The sequence below is a fragment of the Zeus faber genome (genome assembly GCF_960531495.2).
Source record: "Zeus faber genome assembly, chromosome: 16".
Classification (NCBI taxonomy): domain Eukaryota; kingdom Metazoa; phylum Chordata; class Actinopteri; order Zeiformes; family Zeidae; genus Zeus; species Zeus faber.
The window spans coordinates 13,913,529-13,930,625 of record NC_137202.1 but is presented as its reverse complement, the minus strand read 5'-3'; the positions used below and the strand labels follow the sequence as shown (position 1 = coordinate 13,930,625).

The 17,097-nt window shown below is 42.5% G+C and overlaps 1 protein-coding gene across 2 annotated transcripts; it reads right to left on the bottom strand.

The window, feature by feature from the left end:
- Positions 1–8,140: 8,140 nt before the first annotated feature.
- LOC307242429 (protein phosphatase 1 regulatory subunit 3C-B-like) lies at positions 8,141–10,872 on the bottom strand. Of its 2 annotated transcripts, none has more exons than XM_080016916.1 (2): positions 10,605–10,872; positions 8,141–10,321 (listed from the first exon to the last, which is right to left on the bottom strand). In XM_080016916.1, exon 2 carries the CDS (start codon positions 10,291–10,293, stop codon positions 9,286–9,288), a length of 1,008 nt encoding a protein of 335 aa, XP_079873042.1. In that variant the 5' UTR covers positions 10,294–10,321; positions 10,605–10,872; the 3' UTR covers positions 8,141–9,285. The 2 variants fall into 2 exon arrangements, with proteins under 2 accessions (XP_079873042.1, XP_079873041.1); XM_080016915.1 differs by having other exon boundaries at positions 10,609–10,872.
- Between the last annotated feature and the right edge of the window lie 6,225 nt (positions 10,873–17,097).

Sequence of the window (17,097 nt, the reverse complement as noted above, 5' to 3'; positions counted from 1 at the left end):
ATGGACTGAGGCCGAAATATGTGCTGCTCTGCACGTTTTTGGGAAAAAGAGACAAACATTGGATGAATAAATATGAAAGACTAATGGACAGATAGCATCTATAACAAGGTTAACTGATGATGCGTCACACTCACACTTTGAGGAATAGAAACATTCAGTGATTAGTGATTAATGGGAAGAAAAATAGGTTGTTTTGTTGACCCTCAGGAAATTGCAAATTTTCGAAGGAATTCTGTTTTTCATTTGCCTGACCAATACGGAGGGACCGTAGCCTGCGGCGGCATGGAGAAACAGGATGGCTGGTCAAATGTAGTCAGCTTTTCAATTTCCCCTTGTAGGGAAGAAGGCAGATGCATGATGAGAAAGAGCAAGGTGACTGATCTCTGATCAAGTTATCTTACCTTATCTTAAGTATTGTAGTTGAACTTGAACTGCTGAACTTGAGGTGATCAGTTGGGCTCTGAGTCAATGATGAGATGGTTTCTAAAATCCTGACGGCACATGTATTTCACAAGACAAGGAAGGGAGGATTTTAGTTGAAATATGGGCTTCCAAATAGGCTTCAGATGCTTCAGGGGCCTCCAGAGCATCGCTCAGACCATCAACATTTTTTGGCATGGTTTTTAGTATTTTATGCAAGTGACCATTTACAACAAAGAGATATTTTCTTATAAGACAAGCACCAATGGTAATAAGTTGAGTAGTGGTTGTAAAACTAAATAATCCCCTGAGAGGCTGCTGACAGGTTGAAATAGTTTCAGACATGGGTATTAAAAACCAATGTCCAATGTGTATGTTCGAGTCCAATGACATATTTATTGCACATCATATTTTACTAGTTCAACACAATAATCCTATATTCCATTTGCAACACACATTTAAACACACACCGCTCCGGGTATATGTTTGGAAAACTGTGTGCCTTCCCCGTTTCAACATCGGACTAGCTCACCTAAGTGCACTTCCTAATCATATCCCCTGCCAACACTTCAGATAATAACACATCAATATTAATTAATGGTCCAACAAACTAATCACAGCAAATCAACATAAATGCATAATGGCTCCAACAAGTGGTAAATTCAGACCTTTACGAAATCTCCAGTTTTCCCTGATTCAGCTTGCAGGCCTTCCTGCATTTTTGTCAAAGAAAAACATTCTACTGTTGGATAAATATGAGCCTGACTAAAACTGATATTATGTAAGTCTGCAGAGGCTCAGGGAGACAATCTATAACTTTCTGAAGAATCTCATCTTCCTTTAACAGTACAAATACACGCTGATTGAAGTTGGCACTTAGCCATCTTTCCCCAAATTGTGGATAGACTGCTCAAAAGTATACTTCCCTCACTGCCAATGACCAAGTCCGAAAAAGCCAAGGTGGATGTACTTGATTCCAGTTACAGGAGCAAGTGGGAGAGCGATCTAAGGTGCTGGATTAGTACTCCAGTCTCTTTGGAGGTATGTTCAAATCCTTTCACTGCCAATTAAGTAACTGAACATTTTCTCAAGGGTACCTACCTGCAGTTGACAGAATGTGACCTGTGACCTCAACGGCAGAAGTTGGCCTTCTTCTCGTTTGTTCTTTTCCCCATGAAGTCTTTTAAATGCCAATTTACTCTCATTTGGAATTAAACCAGGAGCCTCTGCTGGATGTGACAGCAGATCCAGCAGAGGCAACATGAGATCCCTAACAAATTAAAGCATAAGACTTACTGAGATATTGTACCGACCGGGGATGAAAAAAAAAAAGCTTTGAGTAAGCTTCAAGATTGTATCCATCTAGAGGATCATAAAAGAAGGCCCCCCCCCACACACACACACACACAGACCTGCTGCCAGCCACTCAGGTTAAGAAGGGCAGTGGTTATATCGGTCTGGAGGACCGGTTGGCGGCGGCAGGCCAGCGGTCGGTCGCAGCGTGCTCCCAGGAGCTCATGCCGGCAAGGACGTGCTCCCGCTGACAGCGGAGGAAATCCTGTTCCTATTCCAGGTTCAGGTGCTTCCGCAGCAAGCAGATTGGCTCTGGTGCGCCTTTCACTCTGTGTCCTGCCCCTCCCGAGTCCCTGTACATGTGGCACTTGTGGGGGTCTTTCTTGCCGTGGTGCACCAACATGGCATGAGTTTTTATTGGAAAAGGAACAAAAGGCTAAAGTAGAAGTATAAAGTATAAGAAGTATAAATAATGATGATGATGAAGATAATGATGATGATGATGATGATGATGATAATTATTATTTTTGGCACAGGAGGAATGACGTTCGGCTCTCTGGCTCCTGGTTGCCCATGTGCCGACCCCTCTGCCACACAGATAAAGATTAAGAAAGCTCCCTGCCTCGAGTCGGACCAATCAGCTGGTCTATGTGATTATGGTTAACTAGTGGTGATTAGCAGACTAAATGAAAATCTAACTGAATTGAAGTGCCAGTTAGCAAAAATTGTCTATGATGAGGTAATATGAATAGAAATTGAACAGTTTGAACTGTTGGATTGGGTTTAGAGAGATGATTGTGATATTGATCATTGTGGTGTGGTGAGTTATAGCAGATATTATATTGCTGGAAAAAGTGTCTGTTGTTTCATTAATACAACTTTGCTAAAGGTGAGGAGTATGATGAGTGTTTGTTTTCAGTACTGTAGTTTGCGCTTTGTTAATAGTTTTAATCGTAAAGCATTCCAAATTCAGAAAACTAAATTGATCAATATAAAGTGGGAAGAGTTGCTTACAAGATATATTTTTGTGATGTGTCACAGAGAGCATATGTGATGCATAACAGCAGCAGATATGTTATTTCTTTTCTCTTTTTGAGTTTTTTGTTTTGTGTTCTTGTGTCAAAGTGATCTGCTGGTTGAAATAAGATAATCCTTTATCTATCCCACAGAGGGGTAGTCTGCAGTGTTACAGCAATAACAGATTGGCACAATAGCATGACGCATTAGCAAATTGGTGATTCTAAATGAAAGGATATAGTAAATAAGTAAGCAGTGAGACACTATACATAAAATAATGATATTGCAGGAGTAAATTATCGGTTTTGGTGTGTTATACAGTAGTGTTTGTGTGTTCAAATCTTTACCGGTTACTTTCAAGTCTGGTTATTGTTTAAGTATAATCGAACAGCATTATTTTATATATATATATATATATATTATTATTATTTATTTTATTTATTTATTTATTTATTTATTTTTTACCCAAGAAGTGATCTCGACATGACATTGACTAAGGTAGCTGTTGACATACAGTATAAAACTAAGCAAGTAGGTTAACAAAGAGGAATAATTGTTTTGTTTTGTACACCAGAGAGGTAGAGGAATGTGTACGTTCGCCTATTAAAAATTGAAATACTAAAATAAATGTGAAATATGTTGGCCGTTTCAATGGCTTTTAATTTAGGAATTCCACAATTTAAAAGTTTAAATTTGAAAATATCTTGGGAAGCAATTAATGTTGTATTGTATTAATTGTGTATTGATGTATATAAACCAACCTGCTGTTCAGTGTTTTACTTCACTTACTTACTGCAGTTTTAAGAATCTGATTGCATCTGATTGGTAAGACCTGAATAATTGACAACATGCTAGAGAATTGCTCTACAATTGAAAGGCTTTAACATGTCAAGCATTCAAAGGTCCTTGTAAATTATTGCTATTATTGCTATTTGTATTAAACTGATTTGCAAATGCGGTTATTTAATTGGCTCAATGAGAATTGCTGTGAGAGGAAATGCATGAAAGCATATAAATGGAAAGATCTTGATTGCATTAAGCTCTATACCTCATATTGAGCTCCATCGTTGTCAGATATAATAGAGTGCCCTATAGAACAAGAATCATTTTGATTAGTGCTTGTTTAAATGTGACATTCTCCAAAATTGACCTGGCTGTTGAAGCAATGTTCAAAAGCTGAGTTAACAATTACTGTGTTATCACTCAGGGACACTGACACACAGAACCCTGGAGTGATTTTCATTATGACACTGCCTGTTAGACCTCTTCTTCTTCTGACAATGTCTACAACAAAAACATTAAGCACCCCAGGGCTTCACCCAGAGCCGAACGATATTCCTGTTTGCCTTATATTCTGCTCAGACATATGCCTACTCCTGCAATGCAGAGAAGGTCTGTGAGGACCTTGTGTACAGAGATCCAATGTGGCCAACATCAAGCTTAATAACTTGGGACATTTTCCAAACAACAAACAAAGTTCTGTTATGTGAAGTGAAATGCAAGCGTTGACTTCTGCTGCTCCTCCTCTCCAGTGACAAACATGAAAGGTTTGGCCTCCAAGTACCACAAACGCACAATTGAAAATGGTGTTTTTGCACAGTTGAGGACCCTAACCAAATATGCTCCACTGGAACTGCATTCGGTGATGTCACTGCATCAGACAAAACATCAAACTGAATGACTGTAATCGGAAAGTTTTTTTTCTGCTCAGCTGGGAGCTGTCGGATGATTGAATGCCTCAAGTCCTACTGGAAATTATAGCTGTCTGATCACCACACCTGCTTTTGTGTGTATTCGCAGCTGCTGTTTTATCAATCCGTCTATCCTGATAGTACACAGATTATTAAATGTTCTCTCAGAAAAACGTTGTTGTAGAAAAGTATTGACAAATTAAAATTACATTAATTTTTCAACATTTTTGGAAATGGTTCGAATAGTAAGTGAATTAAATTATTGAGAAGAAACAGAATTCAACACACATTATAGACGAAAGTGTTTGCTTTATTGATTATGTTTACTATGTTAATAATAGCCCTTCTAGGGTTTTAGAATTTGAATGCTGGCTATGTTATTTCTATATTTATTTATTTTTTAAAGTAAAGATGTTAACTCAATTGGAAATAATCTGATTCATGATTTTTTTGTTTTCTAGTTAGAATTGTAGAATGGATTTACACAGGATTTTTTCTCTCAGTGCGACTTAGGTTTTTCCCAGTGTGCTGTCATTGTACAGTATAGTGTAGATAAACCCTTAATGGTCTTTTACTCTTCTCTAGTTAAATGTTGGAAGAGAGTTTTTGCCAATGTTAGGTGGAGATGTCCTGGGATTCTCTCTGGGATGTTTTTGATTTTTATCTCTTATATTCTTCCTTATGAGTTTTTATTAGATGTGTGTTTCTCAGTTGATTTCAACAAGATCAAATTTCTCAGGATATCTCTGTGGTATAATTGTATATTATTCAATTCTAATGTATTTTTCTGATCGCTTTGCCTCAGTTATATGAAATCTTAGCATTACTGTATTTTCCTTGAGGAATTGTTCCAGTAGGATCAAAATGTTTGAGAGAAAAATACAGATGATGTTTCATGTGTTTATATAGGACAACAGCCTTTTTGTATGTTATGTCTGGAACATGGAGTCTCTCAGAGTTCAAATGAGGAGGCTGTTCTTTCAGATGCCACACTGCATTGTAAAGACCAGCTCACATTCTATCTTCACTCAAACTTGTGTGGTGATAAGGATAACCCTGAGGGGGCTTGATAGAGCATTGTGGTTTGTTTATAGCACAGTAAGATTGTACCTGTGCCCTGAGTTCAACTGGTAAACCATTGTATGAGAGTAATACACGGGGATATGAGTGGGGGGGGCATAGTCCTGTAAATGACAAGCTGACTAATGGCACACAGACTCTCATCGGTACAAAACTGTCTTCCGCAGAAGCAGACACACACTGATCACTCACTGAAGTACTCTGTATCTTTCTCATTATTCTGCAGAATTAATGTCTTTAATACTCTCAGTTTGTTTTCCTGTAGCGGGCATATTAACTTCACTGATCATGCAGTGAGAATTCTCCAACAGCACATGCACAATGCAGATGTTCACACGAATTTCCGCTGCCAATGTCATGCGATTTCCTGTCAACCTGTGGACGTGCCTCTTGAGGAGGTCTGCCATTTTGTCAGCATCCAGGTCCCTCTGCATTTTCTTGACTTCAATATGTGTTTGGTGAATTGATGAAAAAACATCAGTCACACAAGAGTGTGCAACCTAGGTCGTCATATACCCAACATCAAACTGAGAATCCCATAAGTTTCTAAATCATCACTGTGCCATGTAAAACAAACTCATACTACAATATCATACTACCCGAAAATATATGGTAATTTCATATCAAACACACCACCCAGAAGCGTCGCAGTAGGTGTACTTAACACCATTTAGACTCTGAGCTCACCCGGGATCTCGCACACCCAAAGTGAGAATCATTCCCCAGGACCAGCAAACCATGAGTTGTTGTAGTCAAATCCTTTGATCATTAGCATATCATGACCTTAACCACTCAGCCACCTCACCCCCCAATTATGGATCATTTATACAAAAATATACAATAATCTGCCACAACATTGAAACCAATGATGAATTGCAAGCAGGAAAAATGGGCAAGCTGCGGGATCTGAGCGACTTTGACAAGGGCCAAATTGTGATGGCTAGACGATTGGGTCAGAGCATCTCCAAAACGATGGGTCTTGTGGGGGGTTCCCAGTATGCAGTGGTTAGTACCTACCAAAAGTGGTCCAAGGAAGGACAACCGGTGAGAGAAAGGAGTGAGCCCATGGGCCCATGGGCGCTCATGGGCTCATTGAAGCATGTAGGGAGCTAAGGCTAGCCTGTCTGGTCAAATCCCACAGAACAACTACCATAGCACAAATTGCTGAAAAAGTTAATGCTGGTTATGAATGCTGCTGCTATGATAGAAAGGTGTCAGAACACACAGTGTCAGAGTGCCCATATTGACCCCTGTCCACCGCCGAATGCACCTACAATGGGCACGTGAGCGTCAGAACTGGACCATCGAGCAATGTTAGAAGGTGGCCTGGTCTGATGAATCACGTTTTCTTCTACATCATGTGGATGGCCGGGGTTAGGGTCTGATCGAATCGAGCATCTCTGGGATGTGCTGGAACAACAAGCCCAATCCACGGAGACCCCACCTCACAACTTATACAGTAGGACTAAAAGAATCTTCGTCTTGTCCAGTCTTCTCATGCCAGAAATGCTGTCGATCAGGTAGTGTGGCTGAGTGGTCTAAGGTGCGGGATTGAGGCTCTAGCCTCTTTGGAGGTGTGGGTTTAAAACCCGCCACTGAATGTGATTCAGAAGTAACCTTTTATGAAGACCTCCCCCACCCCTACCTGGAATCTCTATTTCTCTGACACGGGACAGACACCGGGGTTGCAAACTTTAAAGGACTTCCAATGCAATATCAATGTTGTTTTTTTTAAGGCTTTAGACCTATCTCCTCAACCAGATCTTTGTGCTTTGGTTTCCTGAAAGACACACATATATTACAGTCATATTTGTTATTATTATTACACGTAGTGTGTGACCCAGTAAACACATTGTGTCTTCCAAACAGTACCCGTGAATAAATAAAAGGTTGAAGCAAACTTAAAGTTCATCTGCTACATCCACTAACACACACACACACATACACACAGCTTTACATAAAAACACAGATGCGGTCCCACATGTCAAAGCCATGAAAGCTGAGACACATGAACCGCCTGCATGTGCTGTGAATGGGACGTGCTACGTCACTCTGCTCACGTCGGTCAGCGGTGTGTATTTCGATGCCTTCAAAGGAGTCTGACATCCACCAAGACCCTAGCATGGGTTCCATTTTCTGACTGTGAGGTTATTTAATATAAAAACCACGCACAGTAGCCCAAACCTGTGTTCCATATACATGTAGTTTATTTAGAGCAGGTTTTTTTTTTTTTGCCCTATTTGGGGAGCGGGTGTTATTGTTTGTAATGTAATATAGAACTAAATTGGTGATAATTATATTAATTTCAGTGAATGTGAAATGTGGCCTTGTTGGCACTAACTCATTGACCTTGACATTAACTGACCAGACACTGTCACAAGACTGGAGTCGGCTTTCATAGGGCTTTAATAAGATGAAGTGTGTGTGTGTGTGTATACATAAGATATGTGTTTGTTTTAGTGAATTGCCATTAGAAGCGGTCAGTGTTTAACTCACGATGACTCAAGATAAACACGACATCTGTACTAATATTTGAAATACTATTTGCTTTCATGTTTAGTGTTTGATATTCCTTTGCGATCTTCTATAAAATGTATTTTATTGTTCATGAAGGATAACATGAATAATTACAACATGAGTTATTGCACAAATATAGAAATTTATTTATTTAGGGGGAAATACATTTTTTTGCAGAATTGCACACGTGTGTCACTTGTGCACACTGGCACGAATAGGCACCAAAACAAGAAAAAAACAACACATCAACATCTTCAAGTCAACCACAAACCCTGGGACACAAACCCATCTCTTACAATAAAGAAAAGAATATTTCTCTCTGACATAATTCCAGCCAGAACAGTCACGCATCACAAAATTGCACTTGTGGAAACAAAAAAAAAAATACACAACCACATTCCCTTTATCCATCATCTCCATAAAGTCAGAGTGGGCATGAACTCATTAACATCTCATTCCACACATCTCTCACATACAAACATTGCCTTACACGGTTCTTCCTGATTTTAAAACAACCAAACACATACAGAGTCTCTCTCGTGGCTCGACTGTCAACAGCAGCTTCAATTTCCTGATGTGGTTTCTTACCAAAGCTCCATCAAAATTACATAATTAAAAGATATTGCAGCAGTTTCAATAATATATACATTAAAAGTTTACATCGAGAAGAGGAGGGAACTAAGTGACTCTTCAGATCAACACTAAGACCATTTTCGATGAAATCCTTTTTCTGTTTGTTAGTTTCATTTCTAATTAATTAGCCATGTTCCGTTAAAGTTGAAAAGCAGTTTGATGCCATGCACTTCCCTTCAATATGAAGGACTAATTATTCGATTATTGGCATTGTTTCATCTTCTTTCAGTTCATGGGTATCACATTGAGAGGGAAAACTCAATTAATGCATGTTGACACCAGTTATTAGGCCGTCAACGTGTGGGCTGGTGCTTGAGTCTTATGGCGGATGTTCCAGGCAATGAAAGCAGGCAGGTGCAGCGAGAAGGCACCTCGCAATTTACTTTAGAGCAATATCTGAAACACAGGTTTTTATCTGCATCACCAGTCACTGCTCATTGCTTCTATTTAAGGCTGAACGATGACGCCCCATCACAGCGAAGACGGTCAGTGAGCCACTTTACAAAGACACTTCCTGGTGATGAGCGCGTCCTCTTCTTAAGCCAGCTTTAGAGGGTGCAGCTTCAACTCCTCCGGCCATCGCCCCACTTGTTTATTTTCCAGCGGTAGTTTATCGGAATTCCTCCTCTCCCCCTCACCAGTAGGGCACGGTGTTGCCAATCTGCCCCCAGCTTTGCCAGCCGGGGAATAGTCCACTCGACATGCGGGGGCTGCCGAACTCATCGAACTCCATCTCCAGCAGCTTGACCCCCCCGTTTTTGTGCTCGGGGGCTTTCTTGCGGTCGACGGGGACCTGAGGAGGAGCCGACGACTCGTTGAGGTCCTCCCCGTTCCAGCCGACGTGCCTCAGCGTGTAGTTCTTGTTGTCGTTATTGTCCCAGTGTATCCGGTCCTTGGATTTGAAGCAGACGCAGAACTCGACACGGTTCTGGGGCGGGATGGAGGTGGGCAGCTCCAGGACGAACGCAAACGTGTCGGTGTCTTGGCAACCGTAGACGTTGTTCATGAAGGTGCAGTCTACGTCGGTGTGGCTGGCCCACGAGTCGAAGGTGACGCGGACCTGCACCGCCTTCTCGAACCCCAGGTTGCGGACCTTGACCGTGCCGGTGAGGGACCGCTCGTGGAGGGAGCAGCTCTCCAGGCAGACGGCGTTCTGGATCAGACGGTTCCGGAAGTCCAGGTAATCCGCCGAGGGCTGCTTGAAGTCCAGCGCCAAGCTGCGCACGAGGCTGATCTTGAGGTCCATGGTGGCGCCCTCCAGGTCCGACATGTCAAACTGGAGCTCCTCGGCGATTCCGGCGCGACTCCTGTTCCGGCACGGCTCGTCGTCGAACTTGGAGAAGACGTGGACGGCGGTCAGCGACATGCCCTTGGAGTCGGCGAACACCACCTTCTTCTTGTTGGCGGCGGGCTTGGCGGGGCTCCAGGCCCCGCGGCCCCCTTCGTCCGCCAGCCTCTGCTGGGTGCTGAGGCAGGGCCTCAGGGGCTTGTAGAGCTGCTGGTGCCCCCGCTGGCCGTGGCCGACCCGGCTCCTCGCCCGATGCAGGTCCTCGTAGGTGCTGAGGAAGCCCCGCAGAGGAGGGGGGGAGTGACTGATGTAGAATCGCATGGCCATGTCCATTGGCATGACGGGGCCTGGCATCGCTGACGGGCTGAAAGACGGGAGCACTCTGTGGGCACGAGCGAGCGAGAGAGAGAGAATGAGAAAGAAAAAAAATAGAAAGAGAACCAGAGGGAGGGGTTGCATAGCGAGAGAGAGAGAGAGAGACTCGTTAGAACGTTTCTTTCCAACTGGAATGCAGTTGTTCAACAAGTCACTGTCCTGTCTTCAGAAAGGCATGCATATGCACCCCGTTAAAGCATTAAAATTTACAAAACCTGCAATAAAGTATTATATAAAATATATATAGTACATATATATATATATATATATATATATATATATGTTCTTACCTACCTGGCGGCACTCATGGGATAACAGCAAGTCGTCCCCAGGTGAGTTAACTTCGAGCGCAGTTCTGCTTCACCCGTGGCTTTTTTTGGGGGGTTTGTTTTTTTTTGTTTGTTTGTTTCTTCCCCCCCCCCTCCCCCGTTTCAGTTCTTTCTACAAACGCATGTTCGCCTCTCAATGTGCAGAGCGCTCGCCCTCTCGCCTCTCGCTCCTCTCCCCTCTCTTCCGGCTCCACTCTCCGGCGCCCACCTTCCTCTCTCTTGCCCTCCTCTCCGCCTTCCGGTGCGGGGCGGCCGAGGGCGCCGCCGATTTCAACTGCCACATCGTGCAGCATTTGCATATTCGGTCACATGGCTCCGCCGGCGGCGAATCAGCCGGGGCGCCGGAGTTCGGCCCCGGCCAATCAGCGGCGCGGTTTTTTTTTTTTTTGGGGGGGGGCGGGGCTCGGGGCCCTGTCGACGTGGGCGTGGGCGGTGGCGTCCGGGGGGGGGAGCGCGAAGGCTCCGTTGTCGGCGTCGGGAGACCGCGGGCGGACGCCGCCGCCGTTTTAGAGGCGTTACGGACCTCTGCTGGTGCTGCGGAGGTTGTCACCGGATCCCGTAAAAGCTCCCGTGACAATGATCTGAGAATAAACTTCACACGAATGGGGGGAAAAAACGGACAAAGTGGAGAGGTTCGCGAGAGTCAACGTCCAAAGGCCAAAATAGTGATTTGCGAAAAGTCAAGCTCTGTAGATGCTGATTATTTTGCATATTTATATTTCGATTGTCCCCCCCCCCCCCCCCCCCCCCCCAAAGCATTTCACTACATGTGATATGTATGTGATTAGCAAATCTTTTTTTTTTCGTGTCATCTTTGTTTTGTTGTCTTATCTTTGAATTGAGTAAATAGTGATGCCATTTAGTGTGATCACTAAAAGAAATGTTTCTCTTTACTTTTGAGAGTAGAGCTATATAGAACATGTACGAAAGAACAATGTTGTCACAGACATTAAACACCTTTAATCCTGGCCTCCAGCATTACCTCATTCAAAGAAAGAAAATTAAGCCATAATAAATCATATATATTATATGAGAATATATTTGTGCCATTTATACCAATACCAAATACCAAAACCAATACTGTGATGGATGCTTTTGAAATTGTCTTGAAACGCACCACAACCAAAAATGCAATTCAATATCATTAGACAATATCATTGGCCAGAAAAAAAAAAGTTTTTGCTTTGTTGCTGTTGTGGTGGTGTGCTGGTGTTTCCTATATTCCGGCTGTTGACAAAGCGGCTATTTTTAAAGCCTTATTATTTGCTCCATTGATGTTTGGGGCCACCGCCATGGTTAAATATTCACTTGTGACAACATCAAAAAGGGTCAGAGTCAACCCTTTTTTTTTTTGGCAGGTGTCCTTTTTTTAACCAATAAATGACAGAAATCGATTTTTCTTTGTGTGTTTTAATTTGTATATTTTGATACTGCTTTAAGAAAAACAACTTTCTGTTTATATAAGCAGAAAGTTGTTTTTCTTAAAGCAATATCAAAATATACTTGTGTTATATTCTCACAACTCCATTTATGTGCATTTACATTCTAACATAGCGCTTGTGCACCTTCTTTCTTTTTCTCTTTACTTCTTCCTCATACCTGGATTCCTTGGTTCATCAGATAATCAGAGGTTATACGCGTCTTCCATTTGAGACATGTTGATGTGTTGTGTAAATCTGTCACAAAATACGTCCAGGTTATTTAATCGCTGGTTTGTCTAGAATCGTGACTTTGAAACAGGCGAGGGGGCCACAAGAGGGGTGTCTGGGTGCCATGGAAGAAGTCTAGGATGTGTATTTGGAGAAAAAAAAATAAGAAAAGATAATTGTATTTGGTTTGAACATTAACTTAACATGAAAGTTAATTTATGTATATTTAGCCAACAGCCACAACTAATCCAAGTATTGTTATATTAAGACGATAAAATATAAAATAAGATAACAAGTTATTAAGCACATTTCAGGGATCCACAGCGTTGGTTGACGATTTAGTAACCCAGGTCTAAAACACCTGATAGGGGCTAAGGGGCAGAGTGGACAACCCTTTTCCGAACAGATTTCCATACCCAAGTAACCCCCTCTGAGGTCGTCCTGTGCCACCCCCGTCCTACAGCTGGACCTTAGCCTCTTGATATGGACATTTATCTCACATGTACACGGAGCCAACACGCCGCCTTATCAGATGTGTAGCGAGTCTACTGCCAAGTTATCTGACTATTTCCTGAGGTTGCGTCATTATATTGTGTGCTCCACGCGTCACCATTTCAGTTTTATGGTATCGAAAGTAAAAAAAGTGGCCTGTGGACCAAACGTACACTAAAACTGCGTTAGATCTCGATCCAACACAGTTTTTTAATACGTTTAGTCCATTGGAAATGTGTGGGTGGCAGAACAAGTGTTCTAACGATAGTTTTCTCATTTATTAACTTGTAACTTTTGATGTATATTTACAGTTAAAAAAGTTTCAAAACTATTTTGTTGACTTTATGATTTAAAGCAATGTTTATAATGTTAATAATGTATTATTTTGAATGGTCAATGGCAAAAGTAATTAGACATTCCTAATGATGAATTGCATAAAAATGTTTGGTTTTAATAAATGGCCAGATATCCTATTAAATGTTCATGTTCTCTGGTTCTTGTTTGAATTAAATATTCAAATTGTTTCTATTGGTTGCTTAATTGTTTGTAACTATATAATCTTAACATTGTGCCAACCAACCCTGTGATGCACAACATGACTTTAATCACGAATCACCTAATTTCAGAAAATATTTGTGTACATTAAAACACTATTTTTTTTGTACAGAACCATTAAAACATATTTATTTATAGCTGAGACATTAAACTTTCATTTGCTGCCGGTTAGAATATTCCAAACGTAAATGATAAGAGAAATAAGGCAGAGTGTGCCTTACACCAAATACAGACAAAACAGTAAACTCTATGTAAAAATTAAAAAAAACAGCTGAATGTTTCACAGCAGATTGTGCAAATACTGAGATTCGTAAAACAATGAAACCTGCATGGATGTGTGAAAAATGTGATACTGTATTTTATGTGTGATCAAGGGATCAGCAATGTGTTGTGAAAAAAGTCCTCATAAGACTAACGTCACTACAGTCTCTGAGATTTTTACATACAATTAAAAATAAATATATAAAAAATAATATAATATAAAAATATACAATTCAAATATATAAATTAATATGAATTCAAATTGTGTAAAAAAAAAAAAGAAAGTATAAAAATATATGTAAAAAAAAATAGAAAATTCATGTACAAATTAGCAAAAAGGTTGACTTTTTTATTTGGAAAAAATAGACCCCTCCCTTCTGTTGATCTGACAGGCAGACAATGAGGCTGCTGCGGAAAGCCCGACACACACTTCTTGTGTAGGGGAGCTATCTCGAGCTATCTAGAGAGGTGGAACTTCAGTAAAAAGAAAAAAAAAAAAAATAGAAAAGTGACAAAAAGGTCGAAAAAGATGGCCTGGTGGATCCAAAACAGTGTGAAGAAAATATCAAAACAAACAGTGGGAAGTTCATAGCTCATTCAGAGACACCATTTACAGTAATCTGTAAAAGGTGGTTGTCTTGCATCAGATGAGGTTGCACCAACACTGAAATAGAAAACACCAAAGTGGAGTAATTCCTGCCGCTCACTCTTTCTCTCTCTCCCTCTCTCTCTCTCTCTCTCTCTCTCGTTCTCTCTTTCCGCCAAAATGCTGGCTTGCAACATACCCCCAAGATCCGAGCGAGAAATGATTGTGTCACGTAGAGTGAGTCAACATGGGAAAGGCAGTGAGATGCAGAAATGGCGAGACGGCGACAGAGAGAGACAGGCAGAGAGAGAGAGGAGAGAGAGGGATTGGTAAACCGGTTCTTAAACTGGTGTTGCGCCGTCCAGCTGGCATGGTTACTGTCCACACAGCGACCATTCGGGGGCCTCGCTCGTCCAGGGATCAGGAGACTGCGGCCTGCGCTCCGATTGGACGAGAGCCGCGACATGACTGTAACGCGTTTCAATGATGAAAGCTCGCTTTAGATTGCAGTGCGAGCGCATAGCCGGGCGGGAATCACTCCGTAAGACATGCTTTATAGATTTACTTTGACTTTTTACCAATTCATTTACAATCCATCGCTCGACAGTGGACTCTTGGAATACTGCTGGAAATGACCAAAAAAGATCCTGACGCAAATTCAACTGTTCACGTGTTCTGAACGTGACATTTGACCTCCGAGATAACAAATGTGGATATTCATGTGAATCTTTTGGGTATTTTAAAAACACACACACCTACACACACACACACACACACACACACACACACACACACACACACACACACACACACACACACATTTTTTGAGCTTATAGAGCTTGTGCGTAATCACCGGGTGTCATGACATTTCACTGCATATATGTACGACCGTATGTGTATGTATGTGACAAATAATCTCTTAAACTTGAACTTGAACACACACATTGATTTTGTTAAATTGAGAAATATGGATCGAATTTAAATAAGTATAAATGAGTATAAATAAGTAGTTTTATGGTGTGAAAGAGAGATGTAAAGAGATTGCAGAAGTATTTCACATTTAGCAATCTCCGCCCCAAATATTTTTCAAGTAAGGCTTTCATGCATGTATCATGCATGAAAGCAGCTGCTCAGCAGGTCTAGTGACTGTGTGGCTGCAGCCTGCTGTGTTTTGGGGGAGTGTCACTGCTCCTCCTGATGTGCGAGTTCGAACGAATTGGTCCAAACGAACGACTCTTTTTACTCATTCTGGAGTGACGTCCTCATCTCCGCTAACTCTCTCACTGACTCGCCCCTCCTACCTGCTACTAGCTCGACAACGTGTCACTCACAACTCTTATATTAACTGTATTTGTGGGAGTGTATCAAGTTTGTGACTGCATTAACCTAACCCTGTGAGAGGAGAAACCACTTTGGTGCTTGTTTCAACTCAGTACTCGCTGGAGTCGCTCTCCAAGCCCGGAGCCCCGCCCCCTGCCCCGAGCTGATTGGTCTGACGCGGGCTGCACCAATCACTCGCTCGCTCTCCCAGCCCGGAGCCCCGCCCCCTGCCCCGAGCTGATTGGTCTGACGCGGGCTGCGCCAATCACTCGCTCACGCACACTGTTACGCAACTCTTATATGAACTGTATTTGTGGGAATGTATCACGTAAATTACTCTATTAACCTTACCCTGTGAGAAAATAAACCACTTTGGTGCTTGTTTCAACTCATTAGTCGCTCGAGTCGCTCTGCCAGACCGGAGCCCCGCCCCCGGACCCCGAGCCGATTGGTCTGACGCGGGCCGCGCCAATCACTCGCTCTCCAAGCCCGGAGCCCCGCCCTCTGCCCCGCGCTGATTGGCCCGACGTGGGCTGCGCCAATCATCGCTTGCTCTCCCAGCCCGGAGCCCCGCCCCCTGCCCCGAGCCGATCGTCCGACGCGGGCTGCACCAATCACTCGCTCGCTCTTCCAGCCCGGGGCCCCGCCCGCTACCCCGAGCTGATTGGTCTGACGCGGGCTGCGCCAATCACTCGCTCGCTCTTCCAGCCCGGGGCCCCGCCCGCTACCCCGAGCTGATTGGTCTGACGCGGGCTGCGCCAATCACTCGCTCGTTCCATAAGCCACTCCTTCCTCGCCACAGTGACAGTAACTGTCCATTCATTTTAATTTGACCCTTTTTAGTAGTTTACAACTACTGGCTTCTGATTGATCATACATTGTAAAAAAATGAAATTACATTTATATGAAAAGTAATTTAAAAATAAACATTTTTGAGAACTCTCTGTCTTTCAGTCTTTTATCACGGTGATAAGGATCATTTTCCTGTTTTTCTGGTGGCCTGATGGCGTGAATCAGTGGGGACTGGGACTGGGTTGAACTGGTTGCTTCAGCGGTTGCGAGTGACTGGATGACTTGATACTCATCTCTCAACTCCAGTTGAGGAGCTCTCATGAGACAGTGAGTCAGTGAGGAGAGGAGCGGCTGTAAAACCTGGTTTCATTTTTTTGTAGTGCGTCACAACCTCCGCGAAATGACTCGTTTCACGACCACAACTGGATCAATTCGGTCTGATAAGATTTGGAAAGTCTAGACGAGCCACACCACTAAATTATTTTATCCCATTCAACTTAGCGGACTCAAAAACCCTTTTTTGACTGAGTGACTCATATAAACTCCAGTCAGTGAAAAGAGTTGAGTTGAACCTCTCATTACTAATGGACATTAATGGCTGGGGAGCGACGTTGTCTCGGTTCCAGCCTACAACCCGTTTAGAACTTCAAATCCATAACCAAATCGAAGCCCGGTAAACACCTCCATCCACCATAGTTCTGGTGACAATAAAGACAAGCTGATCAGGCAGCAGAGATATCAGAGAATAACCAGATGTTTATTTTTTCAGACCTTTTGGCTGCAGCTCTGCCTTGTTTGT